The sequence below is a fragment of the Tachypleus tridentatus genome, chromosome 12, assembly GCF_004210375.1.
Source record: "Tachypleus tridentatus isolate NWPU-2018 chromosome 12, ASM421037v1, whole genome shotgun sequence".
Lineage (NCBI taxonomy): Eukaryota > Metazoa > Arthropoda > Merostomata > Xiphosura > Limulidae > Tachypleus > Tachypleus tridentatus.
In genome coordinates this window covers 7,690,264-7,712,927 of record NC_134836.1, presented here as the reverse complement: position 1 = coordinate 7,712,927, position 22,664 = coordinate 7,690,264, and the positions used below count along the sequence as shown (strand labels likewise).

The 22,664-nt window shown below is 33.2% G+C and overlaps 1 protein-coding gene across 4 annotated transcripts in view; it reads right to left on the bottom strand.

The window, feature by feature from the left end:
* Orc1 (origin recognition complex subunit 1) overlaps positions 1-22,664 on the bottom strand; it is an 87,928-nt gene that overhangs the window by 6,778 nt on the left and 58,486 nt on the right. For all 4 annotated transcript variants that reach the window (XM_076469970.1, XM_076469968.1, XM_076469969.1 and 1 more), the window contains 3 exons: positions 15,729-15,900; positions 7,957-8,214; positions 6,832-6,951 (listed from right to left, as the gene is read on the bottom strand). In XM_076469970.1, coding sequence (XP_076326085.1) covers positions 6,832-6,951; positions 7,957-8,214; positions 15,729-15,900 — 550 coding nt within the window. The remainder of the gene's footprint in view (positions 1-6,831; positions 6,952-7,956; positions 8,215-15,728; positions 15,901-22,664) is intronic.

Below are 22,664 nucleotides of genomic sequence, written 5' to 3'. Positions count from 1 at the left end.
CATTTTGTATCATTGTACAGTGTTATCAGGACTTTCTACATTTTTTTTTTTTTAATTGAGTATTATTGCAGCATAATATCTTGCAGTGTGAGGAACATTCTGGGCTTCAGTCAGGTTATAAATATGCATCTAAAATGTTCGTTTACATAACTGTTTATGAAAACTATATTTCATTGTTTAGTTATTGCAAACTGGTCATTTTGTATCATTGTACAGTGTTATCAGGACTTTCTACATTTTTTTTTTTTTAATTGAGTATTATTGCAGCATAATATCTTGCAGTGTGAGGAACATTCTGGGCTTCAGTCAGGTTATAAATATGCATCTAAAATATTGTTTGAATTTGTTATATATGTATAAGACCTATAAGACATGACCGATTTAAAACACTGGATACAACTGTGATAACCATCAGTGTAAGAAACATTTGTATATGTTTAACTTGTTTTAATACACTATTTTAAAGGAAGTGGACTGTGTACTGTTTGTTTAGTTGAAATTTATCACCAACAAGTCACAAATGCCTATTTTAAAGAATCTGAACCATTCGTAAGTATACTCAACTTCACAAGGTTATCTACTTCAATTATGTTTACAATTTGCTTTCAAAATGATATATCACTTTAATAACATTATGTAACAAAAGTTTTACCTTTTCATGTTTTACCAGGGCAGAAAATATTATTTCCCAACTGCTTATGCCTAAAGTAAATGGAAAAGACCTATTTTTCTCTTCAAACTTTCCTTTTGTGATTTGTGTAATGAAATTTTCAAATTTACCCATTTTCCAGAACATTCCAGGTAGATTCAATGCTGAGTAGCTAGCTGATAGAGTTTTCTCAAACTTACAAGAATTTTCTAGAACTTTCCATAGTAATATATATATACACACACACACACACACAGGGACCCACCATTAACCACTTCAGTTTAGTTCTAGCTGCCTAAGTGAACACATATACCTATCTGTAAGCATTTTCTGGATGCGTTCTACTATGTATGTGGCCAATTTATCAAGACAAGAGCAAAAAAGTACTCCGTGACAGCATCCACTAAAATGTGTGAAGCCTACAAGTCATATTTCGGCATGCCTGTCGGCAATCAAGACAACCCCTGGGCACCTCATTTTACCTGTGAGCACTGCAAAAAAACTCCAGAAGGTAAAATGGACAATTTTTGCTTGCTTGAAAAGTAAGATTTTATATTATACAAATTTTAGACCTTTTAAAATTTAAATATTTTTATTTTTTTAATTTCCAATAATGTATTTAAAAAATCACAAAATATTTTGCATGAACCCCTTACACATTAGTTGTGGATGAAATAAATTTATTTTTCATAATAACAATTTTATTTTGCTCTTTTGCAGGATGGTACAGAGGGGAAAAGAGAGCCATGAAGTTCGCTATTCCAAGAATTTCATGTGAACCCACTGACTACTCGAGCAATTGCGACTTCTGCATGGTGGACCCTTCCAAACGTCGGGCTGGCAAGATTGCATCTGCTATCATGTATCCGGAACTTCCATCATCCATCCCCCCAGTGTCACACTGCCCTGAATGACTTGATCAAAGACTTGGTCTAACAAAGTTGAATGCTGAAACTATATTTGGGGGCTGATACTATGAAAGTGATTTACATTACACTTGCAAATCTTGAAAAACTACTCACTTCTAAACATTTCTGTATAACTTTAGTGTAAATACATGTAAATCTTGATTCATATGTTGCTTTATTCAGATCTTATGTAAATGAAAATGTGCAAATTTGCCCATTTTTACATAAAAAAATAGGTTAATTTCTAAATTTCATTATCCAGGTAACAAAAGCAAAGTTTGAAGGGAATAATGGCCATTTTCTGTACTTTTACAACATAAGCAAATAAGAAATAGCACATACAATCCAGGAAAAAAATTTGTGTTACATAGTGTAATATATTGTTTTAAGGAGAAACGAAGTAAGCAAATGCCCATAAAAAATGAACTAAGGAATAGTTCACACAAAATTTTACAGAAAGCAATCAGCTCAAAATTTTCAAATTGTCATGAATGGCAAAGATGGAGTATGAATGTTTTTTGGTTTTTTTCACTTATAAAGAGCTTTGCACTTCTACCAAATATCATTACACAAATAAATAACATATTAGTTTGTTTTGATACAATTTTATATACATTCATTTATCACATGTTTAGATGAATATGGAATGATACTGTCTATTAGTTTATTCTTTAATGTCTTGAAAGAAAGAAGTTATTCTTGCAACCATTGTCTGGTGTAATCATAAGGAGTCATTATATATATATATATATATATATATGTTTATGCAAATGACCATACAAGGGTACATACTGCTAAAGGTTAGTAAAGTATGAGATTAAACATCAGCTGAAAATATAAAATTAGGTTTCTAATTACATTTTAGTTTACTTTTGTTGATATGTACAAAAATCAAGTAGTTAAAAGGATAAGCTTAGTTGTACTATTGTAATGCTATGAGCATAAGAGAGAAAGTAGATGACTTTAGAACACTGGTAGGAATGATGTATTTTGATAAAATAGGAATAACTGAAACATTTAATCATAAAACCTGAATGACCAAACAATGACATAATTAAGATTTTCCTTAACAGTTTTATTATATATAACTTTACAGACTTTCATTTATCCACAAACTTAAAACAATTCTATAAATTATGCACAGATTTTACAAATCTACCTAACTGCACATTAGTAAATACCTATGGAATAAAAGATATCACACACTGTAGCATACAAAGTCTAAGAAATGCTAATTCTTTCACTGTTTTAAGCCTTCATGAAAATTTTCAGAGTGAGTGATAGTTAAATCTGTTTGTGAAAAGTGACTCAGAATATGGAAATAGGGTTGCTTTTCTTTTGACCAGGTGTTTTATTTTCCTTTTCACTTTTATTATTCATTTTTATACATTCAGTTTTCTGCTGTCTGCTTGCTCAGATTAACCTGCCAACTATATTTGTTGTTATTGTACTACTCTGTGTTTCCTATTTTCTGACCACTGGCTACTCACCTACACTATGGTTGCTTGTTCTAAAGAAGGCTATTTATGTGAAGATTAGGCCCACTACCCTTTCTTTTGAAACACTACATGCATATTGTGATTTTGCTTCAATAAAGTACAGTAACTGTCATTTGGAGATAGTTTGTTCATATTTATCTCTTCATATATTTTTACTGTACTGATTGTGAAGGTCATCTTTGTAACATTCAGTGTTGGCTTGGTGTTTGGACAATGCTTGGAAAATAGTAACCAAGGCAACACAATGGCCACTTGTCTCCAACAAACAAAAAAGTTATTTCATTATGACAGTTGTACTTGACACATGCTGGAAACAAGGATAAAACTAAAGGAAAATTTCCCAAATAAAGATGAAATACTTATGGGTGTAATTTTTAAAAATATACAAAAAACAAATGTATACAAGTCTCAAAACCTTTTTCAGAGCATCACAGAGGAAAATATTCTGTCAGATTTTTATTTATAGAGAGACCTGAAATTTTACTAGTAGCTGACTTCTGTTCTTGTATGTTTACATTATGTTGGTATGTATGAATTAAATTTACTTATTAAAGTTTTGTTTATTACCAAGATGCAAGATAACCTCAACAAGTGTTTGTGTGTGTATTTCTTATTACTTTTCAGTTTGAGTGATACAAAACAACTACCACTGTGATAGAAAGATAATCTTCAATGATCCTGGCCTAGAGAAATTCACGAGAAGACAAACTATTGACATTGTGAGGTTATCATATCACTCATTCAATTACCCAAAAAGCAGTGCTTTTTTACTTCATCATAAACTTTGTCAAGAACTGAAAAGTATCTTAGTATTTAAATGTACATATGATAAGAATATAATAATTCAAATAAACAATGCACCTCAAGAAGGACATCACAGTGTCATTGTTGCTGCTGTTTGTGGTTTCACTGCCAAAGATGCTGGATATTCAATGTTAGATATCAGCTACATGGAAATCTAAAAATTTTAATTTTTATTATATTTTTTTTTGTGATTTCTTCAAAAACTTAACCAGTGCATTTCTATTATTTTCACCATTTGTATTATACATTTTTTATTTTTCCACTTATATTTTTATTCATGTCAATAAAAGAAGAAATATAGTTTAAGTGCAATTAATATTAATGATTTATGTTGAAAATGGTAGTTAATAAGTTACAATATGAAGAAAATGCATATCTGGTCCAAGTTATGTATGTTATCTATCAAATATCTGTGTGTCTGTTTTGATAAAGTTAGTAATCATTTCATTAGTTTAATGCGGGCAGTAATATTTTCTACTCTAATTTCATATTTATTATGAGTTTAATACAAAAATTTGGTAAAACTCTGCAACTTCTTGTTTTTCATCTTTTGTCAGACTGTGCATTTTACACAAATAAATAAAAAGTATTAAACCACTAGAGAGGATTCAGCAAGTTATATTAAAATGATTATGAATATGCAAATCAACATGACTACCACAGCCATTAAAATGTTGTGATGGAACAAAATGTACAACTACTAGATCTTGATATTGTTTAAAATTTTGTGTATAGTATGATACCACAAAATAAAAATAATAACTGACAGATTTTAGGAATTAAAAAATTATCATTTGTGGGAAGAGTAGGCAACAACTATTTCCAAATCAACACATTTTCACACTGAGATCATAGAGCTGAGTTCAGATTAGAAATTTTAAAATTATCAAGAGAGGGGTATTCCTTGTACTTAATAGCTTAATTAATTCCTTAATAAAGGAATATGAATAAATCTGGGGTACCAAGACTATCTGGAAAGAGTGCAACATGTGTTCAGATTATTTCTATTTAAGGTTTTGACTGGTATTAATACAATAATTTCAATCACTTGAAATGGAGTAGAATTTCAAACACACATTTTTTGCTATCTTTTGTTAACATGAGAATTTTAAAAACTTTTCTTTCTTATAGTATGATTCTATGTAGTTTTGGCACAATCATCTGGATCCATGAAACAGATGAACTGTTTTGTTATATACTCTTCAAAAAAAGAAATGCAAAAGGCAAAATTTGAGACAAATTGTTAACAAGTTTATTGTGGGTAGTTCTGTATGACGTGTGAAACTTTGCACATTCACTGCTGAACATCCAAAGTCTGCAAAGGCGAAGTCCACGCTCACTAGTTGAAGTTTAACGTCACTCAACGTCAATAACGAGTATGCCCCCTGTGAGCATCAATAACTGCTTGGCATCTCCTGCCCATGGAAGCGATGAGATGACGAATCACATCCTGTGGAATGGCTGTCCACTCAGCCTGCAAAGCTGCTGCAAGCTGAGGTAGAGTCTGTGGTTGAGGTTGTCGCAGACATCGGTCCAACTCGTCCCAAAGATGTTTGATGGGGTTTAAATCTGGTGATCTGGAGGGCCAGGGAAGAACGTTGATGTTGTGGTGTCTCAATAAGACAGTGGTGAGTCGGGCCGTGTGAGGACGGGCGTTGTCATGTTGAAAAACGTGGTTGACGTTCACCATGATGGGTTGCACATGGGGCCTAAGAATCTCGTCGATGGTTGAGTACGGTCTGATCGGAAATCCTATGCAGCCCTGGTTTGGTTGAGGCAGTAGACGTCGCAGTGGTGGTCCTATCCTGAAGGTGATGTAACCAGATGTTGCGATCTTGTGCGGGGGTGGTCACACGAGGTCTGCCAGATCATGGACGGTCACGAGTTGATCCACGTTGTTGATGACGATTCCATAGCCTTATGATGGTGCTTGGGTGGACATTCACAGCTCTGGCAACATCTGATCGAGATTCATCTGCTTCCAAGTGATCAATGGCGTTGTTACGTTGTGCTTCTGTCAATCTTGGCGTAACTGTATTGCGTGTCTGTGGCTTAACACTGAGCTATGGAAACCGAGAACCCGTTACTTTTATAGGGATTTTGCATATGTTGCACTTGCAGAACATGCAGATCTCTCAAACAAATTTATTGGACACGAATGCGTTTTGGCAAAAAATCCATAGTTTTCCTCCGTTTTCAAAGTGCACAACTTTTATTGTCATTTTGGTCTGACAATCAGTGCCTTAACACGTGTAACATCACATACTCTGAGCTTGTAACGTTACTACATATATTTCTCTTTAAAATAAACAAAATATCCCTTTTGTGTTTCTTTTTTTGAAGAGTATAGTTACTTTTGTTTCTTTGTTGTTCTGTAGCAGACAGTTTCTACTTTGCCCATGGAAGTGTTGCTGAAACTCTGTACAATGTATAAGATAACATTAATAACAGTGTCCTGTATTGGCCGAGTAAAAGATATCTAGAGATTACAGTCTATGTATGTTGTAAAAGAATAATCAGTTGTGATGATGACAACAAATATGACTTTCAGATAAAATCAAGATTTCCTGTTTGATATGAATAGTCAATGTTTGTCAAAACAGAGTTCTACTTGGTTCAAGAAGCGAGTTGACTTATGGAAGGTCATCTTGTAACAACATAACTGTTAATTAAATTATTGATGTAGTAGAAAGGTCATTGTTTAGTTCAACACAAGTACACACACCGTATTTTTGCTTAGCAGTTTAATTAAAGATTGTTTATACTTTGTAACACATGCTAAGTATATTCTTTTTCTTAGCCTAAACATAGCTGTTTGGTTAAATTATGATTCAATTTGCAAATACGTTGCACACATTTTCCTGCAGTAATTAGTTTAACCCAAGAACACTGTAATATTACAGATTAAAAAATAACAACAATAAACTTAAAAACAGAAATAAGTTCAGATATAAATTTCAAATATACATACTTTTCTGGCAACCAACTGAACAGCATCAGGGTCAAAAGCATTCAATCCTTGTACTCTGGACATTACTATTTCCTGCAACTGTTTGTGAGTGTAGGGTTGGAAACTTATCCTTGTCAGTCCCTGCAAAATAAGAGGGAAGTTAAAATGCCTAGCAGGTATACAGGTAAACATGTTATATCATTTTCATTAAATATTTTAAGATGCACACAAGCTCATCACACAAAATTAATTTAAAAATAGTACAGCCTACATTCAATTTCATGCTTTCTTTAAAGAGCATATTATAATAATCACAAAACAGCAGTCATTACACTATCCAAACCACACTATGTTAGCTTTTATATAAACATTAGGGATGTGACGATTACGGACTTTTGTAACCGGTTAATCTTTGCCTCGTAACAGAACTGTAACCGGTTAATCGTCACAGCCCTAGGGATTTGCGCGTGACGGCCGCACCAAACGTTAACAAAAACTCTAAAGGCTTTCAACAACGAAAATTCAACCAAACAAAAAGGCAAGCAGTTCGTAAAATCGCGATAGGCAAACATACCAATGTCGAAGTCAAATAATGGAATATTTACCTGCAAATGTCGATAATCTTATTGTTTTCCCTCGTTTATTTTTCTCGATTTGTTTGTTTTGGAATTTTGCACAAAGCTACTCGAGGGCTATCTATGCTAGCCGTTCCTAATTTAGCAGTGTAAGACTAGAGGGAAGGCAACTAGTCATCACCACCCACCGCCAACTCTTGGGCTACTCTTTTACCAACAAATAGTGGGATTGACTGTCACTTTATAACGCCCCTACAGCTGGGAGGGGCGAGCATGATTGGCGCAACACGGATGCGAATCTGCGACCCTCAGATTACGAGTCGCACAACTTAATGTGCTTGGCCATGCTGGGCCCATTTTGCTCGGTAAAAAAAAATCTTCGATTAACCGGTTAGGAAATCTGTAACCGGTTAATTGTGTAATCGTCACAGCCCTAATAAACATATCTTACTTATGCATTAAAATGTTTTTCATGGTAGGTTAATTACGTTGTTATTAATATATTTCACCAATAAATTATAAATTCTAATATTTTTATATGCACAAAAAACTCAAGCTATAAATATCTTACCAATCGACTAGATATTCTATTCAACATAATTTTTTCTGGCAGGTCCATTGTGTTAGCTATAGCTATGACAATTAGTTTAGAATGGGGATAAGTAGGCCAATCAAAAATGTGATACATGACATCTTGTTTACGAGTCCACAGGAGGTCAAGTTCATCAACTAAAAGGACCACATGATTTCTTTTAAGCCCTGGCTTTGTAAACCTTTGTTCCAGAAGTTCTGCAGCATGAGAAGTTGTTGCTTTTTCATGGGTCAGTTCCTTCATGTACAAACAAAATCACTCAGTCATATAACCTTTATATGTATAACTTTAATTTCCTGCCATACTCATTATAGTTTTTAAACAAAGAACTAAATAGTAAAATTAAAAAATACTCAGAACAGTATGTTGACACAATACTTGTTCATCAAAGAAAAGTTATGTTTTACAAAGTTTTATCCATACTTATAGAAAATACTGTCAAAAATGGGCAAAATACGACCATTTTTTTGTGAACACTATGGCCAATTCTGAGGTATTAAATAATACTGATTACCTTTTGTTACTTGTACTGATAGAAAATTGTTATTAGAACACATCAGAAACATGTCTACTAAAGGCAAAAGACAAGCAAGAACCAGGATGATAACATACTTTAAGGTTATTTAACAATGTGATATTCTGAAATTATAGACTTATGTTGTTGATCATTCCCATTAGGATTAAACACCAAACTCAATCTAACTTAAACAAGGTTAGGTATCATCTCTTGAAATAAATGTTACTTCAAAAGAGTGTGAATCAGAAATACATTCAGCAGTAAAAAAGAAAAACCTCTGTCTAGGTTAAGTATTAGCACAAGTTTATGTCCTTCACCAATTTACAAGGATTTCAACTAAAAATATGCAGAAAAATATGAAGCATCTGCCAGAAAATATGTGAAAACAAATATTTTCTTTATTATACATGGAAGAATGAAACTAGCAACTATCTAACATTTCCTATTCCTCTTATCTTGGAGTCTTCCTAGATCCAAACTTTAAAACATTAAAAAGTCAAAGTGAAATAATTTTAAAGCTCTCAAATGGGTGCATCCTGGCCATACTAAAAAACCTCAGAGTTAAAATTTACTCAATAAAAGCTTATTTAATTTTAGAGATACGATTTTAGGCTGATTTCAGGGTGCTACAAACACTGAATACATCTCTTGTAGCTTCAAAATAAGTGTAATTTTATCAATTTGAACCAATCACCATTTCTCAAATTTAACTGTCTTTATATTATATAACTGCCAGTATCTCAGTGGTCACAGGTTAGTAATCTAAACATATGCTTCCAGTTTAGCAGTGATAAAATCTTAGCTTAGTTTGATGGCATGTTTCTAGAAAAAAAAAGTATTCATTGATAACTTGCATCACAATTACAGTCCTGGTTTTTTAAAGCTTGCTTTATCATCTTATACTTCATTTTAATTATGACACTACAATAGAATAGGAAATGTTTCTCATTAGACAATTTTGCATTTGACTATATCATATTCTGTGTCACCAACAATGCTGACGTGATAGGATGTATATAATAGCCTAAGAAACTGCTTGAATGGGTAAAGATCACTTGAAAACAAATGTAAATATGGGTATTTAACAGCTATAAAACTTACTGCATATATTGAACAAAACTTTGATGAACAGCTTAAAACGTTCACTTGTTTATAGCTTTGGAATGATAGTTATTTTTACTATACACCAGTAAGTGTAAACAGAGTGAAACTGCATAATGTTTTTTTTTTTAAATCAAATCAAATACAAACTTTATAAATGCTTTATCTATAAGCTTTACAAGTATATAGGAAGACAAAAGTCAAAAACTAAGTATCTAACCACATAGGCTTCAACAGAAGAATAAAACAAAAATTAAACACATTTAAAACTAATTAAAGCAATTGAGATTAAATCTAAATAAATAAATGCACAGACTGATATTTATACAACAGAAAGTTAAGGTTTAAACAATATCTTAAAGAAAAAATCAAATTAGATAGAGATTTTTGTTTGATGTTTTAGAACAATGCAACATTGGACTGTTTTATTTTAAATCACAGAAACTAGTGTTGTAAGTCTATAAACTGACCATTGTCATCAGGGGACATGAATAGGTTGATAGGGAATTAATACAGATCAAACAGAGTTGAATATAAAATCACAGTGTAAGAATAATGCTGGTCAATTACACCAGATAGGAAGATAAAATTGAACTAATGAAAAAACTACAGTATAATCTAGTTCATAACAAAAAATGTTTTTACCAAACTAATGATAAATATATATTTAATGCAACCAATCAAAAATATATTTAGTTTTACTTATTATATGTTTCTTACTTCAATATCAACCCCAATGATACCATGAAAATAAAACGTAATAAACCAAAAATTACCTTTCCAATCTTACATTCCATCACACCTCATGTGAAGTATAAAACAGAATCCCAATGTTGTAGAAGTAAAAAAAATCCATCACTGACACAATTCTATCAAAGTTGTATATTTAGCTAACTCTGCTTCATAAAACTTCAGCTACAACCCAGCTAGACAGATTGAACAGCCATCGTAAAACTATTATTATTAGAGAGCTCATAAAGGGTTGAAGCATTCTTCCAACTGTTGACCTTTCATTCAGTCAACTATACACCGAGTTATCACTCAACATCCTGAAAAATATTTTACTGTGACATCATGAAAATATCCATATACATATTTACCCACCTGAAGTGCCCATTGAGCCTTGATGTTCCTTCCTGTTTTCTAATGATCACATATGAAAGTAATCTAAAATTCTCAGAAAGGTTGAATTATACCATTCTTGAACATCAGTTCAATTTCAGCTCTGGCAATATCTCTGGTGTCTCAAGAAATCCCAAGGAAGAGTTATTTTATCAGACATGATCACAAATACTAGTGTGATACCATTTTACTCAATGGATCATCTGGTTCCACAAAAACACCTCAGAAAACTCCTTAAACAATTCACTGATTTGATATGTCTGAGTTGAGTTGAAATTGTGGAAAACCCTAAGCATAAAGTGCTCACTTGTCCTTAGACAATATAATAACTCAAATACTAGTTTGATTGTGTTATTTCTACCTGTTTTATGAAATATTCTATCAGCAAGTTGAATAACTGAATGTCTAAAGTTAAACTCAAACAGTCAGCTTTTCAAATAAATGCAGCCTACATTCTTGACACAAAATATTGTTTGATTCATTGGTTATATAACACTGGCAGTGCACTATATTAAATCCATAGTTCACCACAGAATGCAAAATGCATATTCAGTAGCATCATTACACTATTAATATACACACATGCAGTTTTGTTTTCAAGCTTAATACGGTAAACAACTTTTTTTTCAATTATTATTTATACAAGGCTTAGTTCAGATGTTTGCCCAAGTAAAACCAGCTGACAATTTCTGCAGTATAATTCATCTTGGGATTCCAAGACCTGAACCTAAACTGAACACAGTTACTTCTGTTTAGCAATCAAGATGGTTAAACTATAAAATATCTTTTACATTAAGAACCAGGATAGTATCTGACTACAATGAGAAACAAGAGGGGTAGAAGTGAAGGGTCTTTTTGCAACGCATATTTACTAATTAATAATCATGGTTAGTAAATTAGAATGATATTGATGTAAGAAGAAAAATCAATCAATTTGAGAAAACAAACAATATCTTTTGTCATAGCATTTGTTTTACTTTAGCTTCAATTGTTTTTAACAAATATATTCACCTCTCTATGAAATCTTATTTCAGTCTTTAGAAAATTTTTTTTTCTCCATATTGAAATTTGTTGACATTTAAACTGGACTATGCAAAAATCAAATTACACCCATTATTTGATTACATGAAAAGCAGTATTCTGTAATAATTGGGTTTTCACACAATTAAAATTAAAATAAATGCTGAACAGTTTAATTATGTTCACTACAAAAGAAAGATACCCAATTTCATATTTATTCATACACAGAGCAATTAGTTCGATTCTTGCTCCTTAGGAGAGTTAAAATGAATGTAATATTTGCTTTTGACAAAATTCTTTGGAATATACATGTGCACCCTGTGACGTAGTTTAGTTAAAAAGACACCTTTGTGTTATTGAGTAAAGTTGATATATATTATTTTTCATTTTTCAAAAATCAATATTTATAAACAATTCACACACAATAGAGAAACTTCACCTAATGTTGCAAAACCAGCAATATTATTCTGTATCATACCATATTCTACTGTTTGTTTCTGAATTTCATGCAAAGCTACACAAGGGCTATCTGCACTAACTGTCCCTAATTTAGTAATGAAAGACTACAGAAAAGGCAGCTAGTCATTCATCACCACCCACCATCAACTTGTGGGGTACTCTTTGATCAACAAATATTGGGATGGACTGTTACATTATAATGCCACCACAGCTGAAAGGATGATCACGTTTGGTGTGACGGAGATTCCAATTCATGACCCTCCATTTAAGGGCCGAGCACCCTAACCACCTGGCCATGCTGGGCCCAGTACTATAGTACTACTTTTTAAAACAGGGTTGAAACACAAACTTTACTGTTTAAATGAATATTTATATTGTGTCCTACCTTATCATGTGTATATGAGAATGCTCTATGAGTTAAATGGAGACTTTTAACAATTCTTGTAATCAAGCACAGAAAGAGGGAAGGGTGAACTGTCAATGTAGTTTTGTTATTTTCAAACAGATTCTTCTCTATCTAGAAAGAGTCAAGACTTGCCTTTGATATCTTATTCTCATTTAACTTGATATTTTTTAAACATATGTGCTTGACACAGGGGACAAAATAGTTTGGGGGATTTGATTAACAGGAACTACTAATTAATATTGAATATGATTAACAATTAGCAAATATTGCTTGACAACTTTTTAGCATTTATCATTTTAACACATTTTGGCAACTAAATCCAGCACTAAAAGCCTCAACTCTGTGCAGAGATATTCACTAATGAAAAAGAAATAAATGAAATTTCTTATTCTAATACTTTTATTTAGCTTGAATCCCTAAATTTTAATGGTACCATATGTAATATTTCATGAACAAAACAGTTTCTGGTATATAAAGCAAAACTTTAAAATTGCAAGAAATACCAAACATCTCATCTCTCACAAACTAATACAACAATTAAATAAGTACCTAGAAAAAGAAGCGACTTGAAGGTATTGCAAGTTACCAAAGTTGTCACAAATTGATTTGCAAATTAATCTATTTTCCTGTTTTTTTGGTGAGATCACATCATTCTGTTTGCAATGGGGTCTCCATCTTGTGACTTTTCACCAGTAATTTTCCTTATTGCTATGGTTTTTAGTGACTTACATTCAAAATTTAATTAAACTGCTATTTCTTTGTTAATGTTATATCAACTAGTGCAGCATAAAACCATAGATAAAATTTATATACTATTAAATTATGGATTATTAAGTTATTTTAAAAAGCAGTATTAAAAAAAGATCCTGAATTTATCATAGTGTGAGAAATGCGACTTCTTCTACAGGTATTCTCTCTTCTCTAATTTATTTACCATCCCTCGAAGAAGTATAAAATTTGACACAAAATTACTTATTACAAAACTGTTATCTCTCAGGTAAAACACAGTTTTCACAACCTTCAATTTTGTTTGATTACAGTGCTATCAAATAGCAGATCAGACCCATCTTGTCACATCCTCTTTTTCTGGATTTGTCAGTAGTTCTCTTTCATGTTTAATACCATATTTTTAACCAACAGAAAGGTCAAGGTTTTCATCTATCAAATGACACTCTGTTACATTGTTTTCCATATGGTAAAATGTTAACTTATCTTTCAGTACAAGTTTTGTTCTCATGGTAAATGCATCAGATAGCTTGGATGAGTTTTGTAATGGCTCTTGTTGCAGTCAGAATGCTAGAAAAATTGTGACAGTTTAGAGACATTATTTGCTTTATTGCATGTTAATATTGTTTGTTTTAGGGTGCATTATTCAATTAAATAATAGTACCATTAATTTAAAAAAGTAGGATTAAGAGTTCAGTCCACAGCAAAGAAAAGTCCAGGTAAGTATTTTATTTCTTGTTTTTCATGTATATTCTTTGCTATTATAACAGTAACTAAAATGTAAAAATAAACTCTTTTGGTTAGTTAAGGATAGATTAGGTAAAATAAGTAATAAGACAGTATAAATTTGTGATGAGACATGCATGCAAGCAGCTAGGAGTAGCTCGTGAGTAATGTAATTAAGAGCACGATGTGAGCTTTGCATTTTCCATGTGATTTAGAACTTATAAGACTCCAAACAGTACCAGTTATTAGACGTGGTTCAAAAGACAATAAAACAATGAAATTCAAGTCTAAACAGATGGGTACTGCTATGTGTTTAAAGCTACTTAAAATAAATAAATATAGTTTCATCTTACAACCTGAGGTAATTCTAGAAAGAAAAAAGGATAATTCTGATTTATTTTACTTTTTTTGGTGGTTAAGAAGTCAGTCAAATTGACCAACCTTGTACAGAATTAGCACGGAACAAATAACATAAAATATAAAGTTTTACTGAAAAAAAAAGTTAGAAATTACATCTGATATTTTTGAGATGAAGAAAATAACTAATTTTAACATGAAAATCACATTGCATTCTGACTGTTCATAAAAAGACCATGTTCAAAGACAAATCTTTAGTGAAAATAATTCATTAAAAACAGGTTTCTATATATTTGTATATACAAATAATTTTTAATGTTAACTAGAAGTCTTGCAGAATTTTGTGAAGATATACATACTGTGTTAAATATCATAGTATTAAAACTGTATATGACAAAATTGAACATGTGGTTGGTCCTTGGGGACAGAGCCCACATTGTTAGAATTCAAAACTGGCTCAACACTAAATGCGAGATGCATGTACTACATATACATAGACTAATCTGGTTGGCTTGGTTGTGGGTAAAGACAGGATGCATTCCAAACACCATAAACAGACCACTACAAAATGTGTATGCAATATGTACATAACTGTTTGTGAAAATTTTCTATCTGCCAGCTGATGGAAATTTCCAAAAAACAAATATCAGCTTTTCTATATAAAACTGAAATATTACAGCACTTTCATCAGTGTGTTGTTGGAGGTCTCTAAAACAACATATATGAGAAAGGAATGATTCACATGTTATGCTAAGCAAAGAGCAAGGTGAGGCACAACTGGAGTTGTTTTGATTCATAATTTATGATGTGAATCCAAATATTTTGTCGTCTGTAATAACTTGCAGTTTATATTAATTCATTTTGTAATTTTTATAAAATTCAATCTTTTGAATAATCAAATATAAACATGCTTATTCTTTTTCTGAAAATAAAATATATATATCTGTTAACCTTTTCATCATGTCTTAGCTCTCTTCTTCCATATATAAAAATTAGTTTTTCTACATGTTAGATTCTTGAACTTCCAGTTAATAAAAAGATCAGATAATAATATGCATGATTTCTCCAAGGAATACCACGAAGTTATGTTGATCTTATAACATTAATGAATAGTTTTAATAAAGAGCTCAATCAGTATACTAAAGTTATTTATATTTATTATCTGTAAGTTATTTTCTTTTCCAGTCCTAACCATTAAAAATTATTCATACATTTAACCTAGCTTATTTCAAATCAACACAAAAAATTGTGTATTTTCACTGAAAATATTTATAGAAGAAATTATCTTATGGAATGACATGGATTTTCTCAACCAACCTGTAAGAACTGAGAATAAAATTGATGAGGATCTGTTAATCTCAATCCATTTATTTCTATGAATTGAAATGAAGGCATTTCTCCACTGTCTCTTGCTTCAGTTAAATGTTTTATTACTTCTCGCACTGTAGCAGTCTTCCCTGTTCCTGGTACTCCAGAAATGTACATGCAACTAAATACAACAAAAAAGGCATTAGGTGACACATAAAATACACACTGAATGTAATTTTGTATTTCCAGAACAAATCACCTGCATGTATAAATGTGTACATATCATCATATGCTTCAGTGTTGACAATTTGAAAGTAGTAGTAGAAAATTGCAGTGTTTGGAAAATCTGTGTGGAGTAAGATAAGGCATGAAAAAAAATGAAAAGAAAGAAACTCAACAAGCAGAAGGAAAAAGAACCATCAGAAAGAATTTCTTCTTGCCTAATAACCACCTTTGCCTGCTTTAACTATAAGTGTACTTGCCCCATACAATAAAATGCCTAAAGAATTAAGACTTTTTTCCTTTCTTTAGTTTTTAGCACCTAGTCTTTCAAGACTAACAGATCCCTACTATTACAGTAGTATATGAAGCTCTGCAAATCAACAATTTAATCACTTGCACAAAGATTCACTGAACAATAAAAAAATAACACTATTATCATTTTTATATTCTGACCCTGTTTGCAATGTTTTGATAAAGTCAGATCCATCTATGTCTAGTAATGCTGAAACAACTTGCAAAACTACATATATATTATTAACATGTTTATATTTAAAACACAACCACCAATAGTATATATGAATGCAAATACTGTTCAATTAATAACACCACCAGCTTATTGTCTCGCCAAACATTCATTTACAGAAGCACATACACATTATATTTACGTTTATGAATAGTATTTCATTCAGGATGTACCTTGTGAACCAACATACTTTCTTTCATATTTAAACAATTAACAGGAGTTCCAATGGCAGCTAATTGTTTTATTTGTATTGCAAACTTATATCCATTTTTATGAGAATAGGTTTATTGAAAATTATCTAAATCCAGACATTTTTGCTTTAACTTACAGATATAGATAATTTAATTACTACAAATAATTCTGAGATAAATAGTTATTAAAGCTATTTGTCCAATAAATTAAAATTTGAAAATCCTTAAATTTCTAAGGCATAGGCATATTATTTAGATTTAGAAATTAAAATAATTGTTTATGACATCAATTTAAACATTTTTCATAAAAGAAGACGTTTTTCTTTTCCAATGTATGGTTTAACCTCATATAATGTTGTTGTTTGGCATTTTATGCTGCAAGGCAACTAGGCTATCTGCACCAAAGAAACCAGTAAAAAGTCTGAATAACAGTAAAAGTATTATAAAGTGTAAAGAGAAATTAAGTTAAAACAAAAACAATGGTTCAACATCAGATAAAAAGTTAAAAAGGCCAATGGTCCTTAAAATATTAAAAACATTTGTAAGAGGACAGTGTCATTGGTAATGGTGATACTGTCCAACAGCAGGGGTAAACCCATGGTAAAAACATGTCCAAAATGGTGATGTTGCTTACAGTCGTAATGATGATATGATAGTAAAATGAAGACAATTGTGACTTGAGTGTCACACAGGCCACACAATGGTCCACCAGTCCCAGATAAAATAAAATAATGAGATTATAAACTGTGACCAATGTGTAGCCTATTTATGACAACTACCTCCTTCCAATCCTTATGGAAACAAGATGGTTACAGTCTAATAGAAGTTTTTCTGGAAAGCTTGCTATCACATTGCTCGCTCCAAGTCGAGTGCCGACTGGTGTTCAGCCGAGCCTTGAACACAGGGCCGTAGTCCATGTTTGGAATAGGAACAGCAGTGATACCACCAGAACAGATAGACTTAGCTGCAGTGTCAGTGAGCTCATCCCTGCAAATACTAACATGGCCTTGTATCTGGATAAACTGGATAAAAGCAGATAATAAAGAGAAATGGGACAGTCGGTTTTGAATGCCGATGAGAACCCTACAACCTGTACTACACAGCTTTTACGTGATCCAGGGCAAGAGAAATGGCATACAATTTGGCTGTGAACACAGAAACTACAGAGGGGATCCTGTGTGCAACCATTGAACCGCAACATACTATGGCAGAGCCGACAAAGTCACCTATTTTGAACCACCCGTACATATGGGAATGGAAGGGTGGTATAAAAGATGTTTTGCTAATAGAAAATGGTACTTCCAATCAAGAGTATCTGCCCCTTTTTCAGATGACTCAAAGAAAGGTCACATATGGGGATGGTAATAACCCATGGCAGGATGGGCTGACCTGTGGACACAGCAATATTATCTAAATACAGACCCAATTCAGCCAGCTGCACCTGGATACAAAGGCCAAAAGGAACAATAGTAGATCATCCATTCTGAAAAAAACATAGCCAACTGAGGAAAGAAAACACAATCCCAGATGGGATGCTGTGGTAAGGACTGAAGTTTTGAAGCATACAGTAAAGAAAGTGGCAAACAGCAGAGGTGTATAAGAGGTTCATGACACTCAGTGCACAAACTCTGAACTAAAGAAATGTGGAAATCCCCTGCACTGAGCCAAAGCCCCAGAAGATGAATGGGGTCTGGCACCTTCAAGGCTGAGGTTCTGGCAAAGCCATAGACCAGAGACTCATAGTCCAGTTTCGATTAGGGCTTGCACCTGGTTAAAAATAACCGATTAATAATCGGTTAAGACTTTTTACTGCTTAACTGTTAATCATCATGATAATCGTAAATAATCAGCTAAGCTATTGGAAGAGCGATAATGGCAGATCGAGTCACTCGATGGTAAAAAAAAAATTTATTGCCCTGCGTTACGTACATAATTATATATTTCTTTTTCGAAGTATTTTCAGGCATTTTATGTGGCATTTTAGTTTACATTGGGAGCATTTGGTGTGCAGTATACCAATTATATCATAAAATATTATTGATAGGGAAAAACTTCGAAAACTATGCTGTTGCTACGTCGTGATTAATTATTCTATTATTTACGTCATAATTACTTCTTTCATAATTATTTCTTTTATAATATTATGGCATTATATTATTAAGTATACTCAAGAATGTTCTAAATTGATAAAAATGGTTGTCACCTTCTGAAAGCATTGTAAAAATGACTTTGAAGTGGGGTTCCAAAGGGGATTATTTTCACTAAAAGTCGTAAAAATGTGTGAATCAGATGACGTAGATATATTCTTGCGCAAGTAATTCGGCTCAGGTTTAATCGATAGCTTCTATGATATTGCGCATTGTCACCAAATTTTGAACAGACAGAACTAAATAAATAGCGTTTACCACTGAACTATATTTTTTTACCACAAAAATGGGGAAAGGTTCTAAAAAAAGGAAATTTAATGTTTGGGAACACTTCGATAAAAATACTGCTGGTGCTAAATGTAAAATATGTACTATAGAGTTGAAATGTATTGGTGGGACAACTTCTTTGTTTTACCATCTACGTGTGATGCATGGTATTGACCCTATCACTGAGGGCACTGTTCAACGACCATTGGATGCTTTCATCAAGAAACCTGACATTGATGAAGAGATTGCGAGGTTAGCTAGTCTGGATGGGCTGAGCTTTAAACAGATTGCATCTAGTCACTTTATACAAGAAAGCCTCAAGAAAAAGAAATATGATAAACCTGTACCAACCAGTGTTTCAGGCGTGAAAAAAATAGTAGTAAATTATACTTTACAGAAAAAGCAAGAATTATGCAGTTATTTTCAAGCCCAGGTTGAGTCTGGTGCTAGATATTCCTTGACTCTTGATGAATATACGTCAATTCAAAACAGACGCTACATCAATATCAATGTTCATAGTGATGAAAAGCACTGGTCTCTAGGATTAACAAAAATCTGTGAATCTTTAACAAGTGCTAGAACAATAGAAATTGTGTCCAGAAAACTTGAAGATTTTGGTCTCAGCCTCAACCATCATATTGCCGGATGTACAACAGATGGGGCTTCAGTCATGGTCAAATGTGGAAATGATATTAGCCCCTTTCACCAGCAATGTGTTGCACACACTATACACTTGGCAGCTTGTGATGTATTATATGCAAAAAGAAAGGAGGTCAAGGAACATGAGGGTGAGAAAGAAGATGAGAATTTAGAAGCTGCAAGTGACAATGAAACAGAGAGTGATAATGAAGATGGTGAAAGCTGTTTTACTTTTGAACAAATAAAGGATATTGATGATTCAGATGGTAAGATTCATGAAAATTTTCAACAAGTGATTAACAAAGTCAGAAAAATGTGCAAACTCTTTAGAAAGTCACCATTAAAAAACGAAAAATTGCAGGACTTCATTAAAGGTGAATTTGGAAAAGAACTGAAATTGTCTCTTGATTGTAAAACAAGATGAGACAGTATGTTGATAATGATAGAAAGATTTGGGAAGGTTAAAGCTTGCATACCCAAAGCTCTGAGAATTATTGGGTCAGTTAAAACTATCACTGATGATGAGTGGAAAATATTAGACAACCTTGTTGATGCTCTGAAACCTGTCCAAATCATGCTGAAAAATCTTTGCTCTGAAGCAAACAACTTGCTAAAAGCTGAAAATTCAGTTCATTTTTTATTGTCTAAACTCAAAAGCCAAGAAAATCTCGTCGCTGAACAATTGTATAAGCATCTTTTAGACAGATACACTGCCAGGTGACAAAGGGATGCTGTTTCACTTCTTTGTTACCTTCACAACCCTGGGTTAATAAGTCAATCAGGATATGACTTCGTTTATTGCACAAAAGGAAATATAAAAAAAACTGGAGAGCATACATTTGAAAGATTGCATAACATGCAGGAGAAAAAGGCAGAGGATAAAGACCAGTCAGTTGAGCCTGAAAATGAAGCTAAAAATGAAGAGGACTCAGCTGTCTCACTTTATAAGGAGTATATGGAGGCTATGAACACTTTCCACAAGGGACTGGAGGGAGTTGATTCAAAAAAGATAACTATGAAAGATGAGCTGAAATCATATAAAGCAACTGGGACAAAAAGTGAGAATGTCCTTAAGTTATACCATGACATGAAAAGTATACAAGCCACAAGCGTTCAGGCAGAAAGAAGTTTTTCTGCAGCAGGTCTTTTTATTACGAAGATAAGATCAAGTCTCTCCGATGAAACTGTCAATGCTTTGTGTTTCCTAAAGGAACACAATGTTGACACTTGAGAAAGCTTACCTCTTACCTGATTGACGTTTCAAGTTCAATCAGGTGGTCCGCAGTGGAGCACTGTTGTAGAACTCTACAATGAATGGGCGAGAAGAGGTTGTTTGATTCAAGAAACAAAACAAGACAAGGTAGTAACCATCCTCTTTAATATCTTACAGACAGCTCATCAAAGCAACTGGATGGTAGTTTGAAGGAATCTTGGAATTCCTCCCAGGCTTGGAAAATGGGAAGACAATAACATGGTGCTAAGCATCAGAAACAGCATTCTCCTACCAGATCTGGTTTAAAACAACCAGAAGAATAGCAACAGAGGAAGGAGAGACATGGCACAACATTTCATAGTGAATATTATCATGTCCAACTGATGTGCTGCCAGAACAATGAAGAACAAGCTTGAGTTCACCAGTGTAAAGGAGCAATTATAGTTGTATAGACAATCAGCCCAAAAGGAAATAGACAATCACTTTGCCTGACTCTTGACAGCCAAAAAGATAGGGAATAAAGTAGTGCCAGATGCATGAGAAAAGCTTTCACCAAAAGTATTGGCAATACTCTAGGCATCAACAACTTCCTGGCCATTGCAGAGCAAGATCAAAAGGGGGTGGAAGAATATTGCCAACTGACCTTTCGAATCTTGTCTCACATGCTTTGGAACTGGTAGCAGAAGAGATGCTAATTGTGAAGTTAGTCCAAGATTTATTCTGGCTTTGAAGTCTTATCTGCTAAAGATGTGCATGGGCCCACTGAAAAGCAATGCAGTTTGAAAGTGTGGGATATCTACAAAAGGTATCCGAGGCCCAGTTTTGAACCATGCATACCATGTGGCAGGCAGGATTCCATCATGAATGAGAATACCGTGGATAATACAGTCAGTCACTGCTGTCACGCAGTTGTCTGTCAATGGCTTCAGACGACAGCTGGATCATGTTCCAAAAGAACAGGGGAAGAGGGCCAGTTGGCCTGGCCCAGCTTCCATCAAGGCACAAGGGTTAAGTGACATTGTCCATGGCCAGTGTCTCTCAAAATGATAGGAAAATTATCACTGCTCTGTGGGTCTCTGTGAACCTACCCCCAAGAGAAATGGGAGAGAAAAATGAAGAGGTGCAGATAGAGAGATCAATAACAGTAAAAAAATGAATAGGAGCATGAAAATAAGAACCAATACTGAATATAGAAAGATTGTTAGTCCCTTCCATCAATATCAGCACCATCCCAGAGGGTATTAAGTCCATTAAAATCCCCCATGGTTGAAAAGGTAGATGGTAACTAGTGTTCAATGAAGGCATCAAAGTCTGATTGACCTTAGGTCTCTTCTTTGAACAGGTAGAGAGAACAAATAGTGATGGTATGACCCAGGGAAACACAGAGGGCAATGGCCTCCAAGGGAGCATCAAGTGGCAAACACAGGATGGGCATATGCTGATCAACCAGCAGTATCACTCCTCCATGCACTTGTCTATCACACAACCAGTCATTTCTGTACAAAGAAAACTACCAAAAGGTGACTGCATCAGTAGGTTTCAGAAACATTTCCTGTAAAGACAGACACACAGGATAATAAGAATCAATCAAATTCTTTATGTCATCTACATTCGAATGAAAACCCTGACAGTTCCACTGTATTGTATTGGTCACTTTTATTTATGTGAAGGAGAATGGGGCAGGGAGCATTTCTCTTTTTGACCACATTTTTTTCTTTATTGGACAGATTATCAACCTCCATG